Raw genomic sequence first — 2,948 nt, 5'->3', positions numbered from 1 at the left:
TGCCAATATGGCGCATATAACCTCAACGGGAAGGCTGCAGCGGGACCGGCGACTCCTAGCGTCAATTTTGGGATACTACAATTTCTACTAAAGAATCCCCTCTGCTATTTTTCCTATTAAAGTACACAGTGCTTTCAGAGGCCTTCTATTTTCACATTTTATGTTGCAGCCTTATGCTTAAAAAAAATTAAATAAAATTTCTCCTCAATAAACTACACTCAATACCCCACGAAGACAAAGCAAAAACATTAGAATTTTCTTGCAATTTTATTTAAAAAAACCAAAACAAAAAAAAAAACCCTGGAAATATCACATTGACATAAGAATTCAGATCCTCTACTTATTACTTAGTTGAAGCACCTTTGGCAGTGATTAAAGCCCTGATTTTTTTGGTGTTGCACAGCAAGCTTTGTACACCTGGATTTGGGGATTTTCTACCAGTCTTCTCTGTAGCTCTTCTGTCAGGTGGGATGGGGACTCTGTGGGCAGCCATTATCAAACCTCTCCAGAGATGTTGGATTGGGTTCTGGCTGGGCCACTAAGGACATTCACAGAGTTGTTCCTAAGGCACCTCTTTGTTGTCTTGGCTGTGTACTTAGGGTCATTGTCCTGTTAGAGGGTGAACATTCAGCTCAGTCCTGAGCCCTCTGGACCAGGTTTTCATTAAGGATATCTCTGTACTTTGCTCTGTTCAGCTTTCCTGCAAACACAAGTCTCCAAAATGTTTTGTAGCCTTCCCCGGATCTGTGCCTTGATACAGTCCCGTTGCTGAGCTCTGCAGGAAGTTCCCTTCTCCTCCTGGCTTGGTTTTTGCTCTGATATGAATTGAGACCTTACATAGACAGGTGTGTGTCAATTCCAAATCATGTCCAATCAGCTTTACCACAGGTGACTCCAATCAAGATGTTGAAACCTCAGAGAAAATCAAGAGAAATGGGAGACACCTGAGCTAAATATCTTGTGTCATGGGAAAGGGTCTGAATACTTATCTAAATAAAAAATTCTTAGATTCTATTTTTGCATTCTCATTACGAGGTAGTGAGTGTAGATTGATGAGGGAAAAACTAATTTAAATGATTTTTGACCACATGAATCAAAATTAAACCAAAATGGGAAAAAGTTCAATCATTTAACACTTTATTTCCCTATATACAAGCAATCACACTCACATTCATACCAGAAGAGATCAAAGAGAATTAACATCACACATCCATTTACAACTATTTACGCATAGTTTATTCAACACACACAACAGATGAATTCAGAAAAAAATGCATCTTTGTGCCTTGAGCTTGGTTGGGTCACTACCAGTAGGTCTGTCAGGACCCCTCTAGTGACCTGAGCTTCTTGTTGCTCTCTGGAGGTGTGGCTGGGCACAGTCACATAATGCCTGATGTATATAACTGTATGACCTCCTACTCATCTGCTTATGTTGTACCGGTACAGGGTTTGGGTTTGCTGGCCCAATTTCAGTTTTTTCCTGAGAATTGTCTACCATGCATCCTATGTTTACATGCAAATGATTGTACTAAATCCTGTCTCAAGTCCAATGACACTGGTTACTAATAAAGTATTTATCACATTTGTAATAAAATATATATGAAGTTTTCTGTTGCTGTCAATGTTTGTTGTTTGTCATTATGGTTGGAACTCTTCATTTGAAACAGTTTGTTTTGGTTTAGTAGAACACAAAACCACACAGCCTACTGCTGAAATTGAGCTTTTCTGTCTGGGAAGTCTTAATGTTAAGTGTGGTGATGTAATTTCTGGGGCAAACAACATGCACAAATCATTTCCAACAAGTTCTGTGAAATGCAAGTGTAACAGGCTGTGATGGTGCATGGCACCAATAAGAGATTGAAAACAGATAAAAAACTTTGTTCACTGATGAAATCAAAAAAGATAAAACATGTTGTAAAAACGAGTGTTTTCCATGCAGAGAACAATGGATCTATTATTTCAACGTACTCCATCATTCCACATTTTAAAACAATTTATGCATAGGTTCACAGAATTACATAATGAAAACAAACAGTAAAAGTAATACTAAAACACGTTTCACATTTTAATGTGACCTGCTATTCATATACTGTCTGCGTCATCTCCATTTAGGAACTAAAAACACTCTTCTTCACTGATCCAGTTAGTTGTTGAATAGCACTTAGAGTCCGCTGTCATGGAAAAGTAGTCTCAAATGAAAACATCAGTGTGTGTGTGTGTGTGTATCCAAAGTATGTGAGGGTGACGTCCTCAGAGTCCAGACATAGTACAAAAACAGTCATGAGGAGTCTTTATAAACTGGTCTCCACTACTGGAGCAGCACTGACTGATGCTGCAGCTTTTGTGGCCTCTGATGCCACCTGCTGGTCCTTTCTGACACAGATTTCCTGCACCAAGAGCGCATTGGCCTCCTTCCATTCTCTGAACTTGTGTGAAGTAAGCTCCTGGTCACACAGCACCTGTTCTATTGCCTGTAGGTCCGCTTCTTTTGACTGAGACAGAAAAGAAAAACAAAAAGACAATGAGAAAAATGAAATAATGGCATAAAGTACTCCCAATTCTAAAAAATCTACATTGTTTTGCATTGTATTGCAATTCAAGCAGGGGAAAAACAGACTTTGAAAACAGAACACATACCTTTAATGTGCTGTTGAGTGCCCTGATAAGGTGCAGTTTATCATTGAGGGTATGGTTTTTACAGCGTTTTATGAAGGACGCCCTGAATTCCCTTTTTGTGGATGGTTTACGATCTCCTAGCGGCGACAGGCTGGCCTCTTTTAGATGATTATACAGCGTCTCCATCTCATCTGAGCTCTTCCCACGATTCCCTGAAACAAGATAAGGTTTCACTGTATCACCACCACACACATCACAAAGCTTACACTGAGTCAAAGACAAAGCAAAATGCAGTTAAATGACATACAGATCAACAATATATCAGTGCTGCT

General features: G+C 39.4%; 1 protein-coding gene across 2 annotated transcripts in view; it reads right to left on the bottom strand.

The window, feature by feature from the left end:
- Positions 1 to 1,120: 1,120 nt before the first annotated feature.
- Positions 1,121 to 2,948, bottom strand: part of LOC111657499 (connector enhancer of kinase suppressor of ras 3-like) — a 48,719-nt gene continuing 46,891 nt past the window's right edge. For both annotated transcript variants that reach the window (XM_023409688.2, XM_023409690.2), the window contains 2 exons: positions 2,638 to 2,828; positions 1,121 to 2,492 (listed from right to left, as the gene is read on the bottom strand). In XM_023409688.2, coding sequence (XP_023265456.2) covers positions 2,292 to 2,492; positions 2,638 to 2,828 — 392 coding nt within the window. In that variant the 3' untranslated portion in view covers positions 1,121 to 2,291. The remainder of the gene's footprint in view (positions 2,493 to 2,637; positions 2,829 to 2,948) is intronic.

This window comes from Seriola lalandi, unplaced genomic scaffold, assembly GCF_002814215.2.
Source record: "Seriola lalandi dorsalis isolate HSWRI2012SDOR001 ecotype SW California unplaced genomic scaffold, Sedor1 jcf7180002054403, whole genome shotgun sequence".
In the NCBI taxonomy this organism is placed as follows: domain Eukaryota; kingdom Metazoa; phylum Chordata; class Actinopteri; order Carangiformes; family Carangidae; genus Seriola; species Seriola lalandi.
This window is presented reverse-complemented; position numbering and strand designations above follow the sequence as displayed.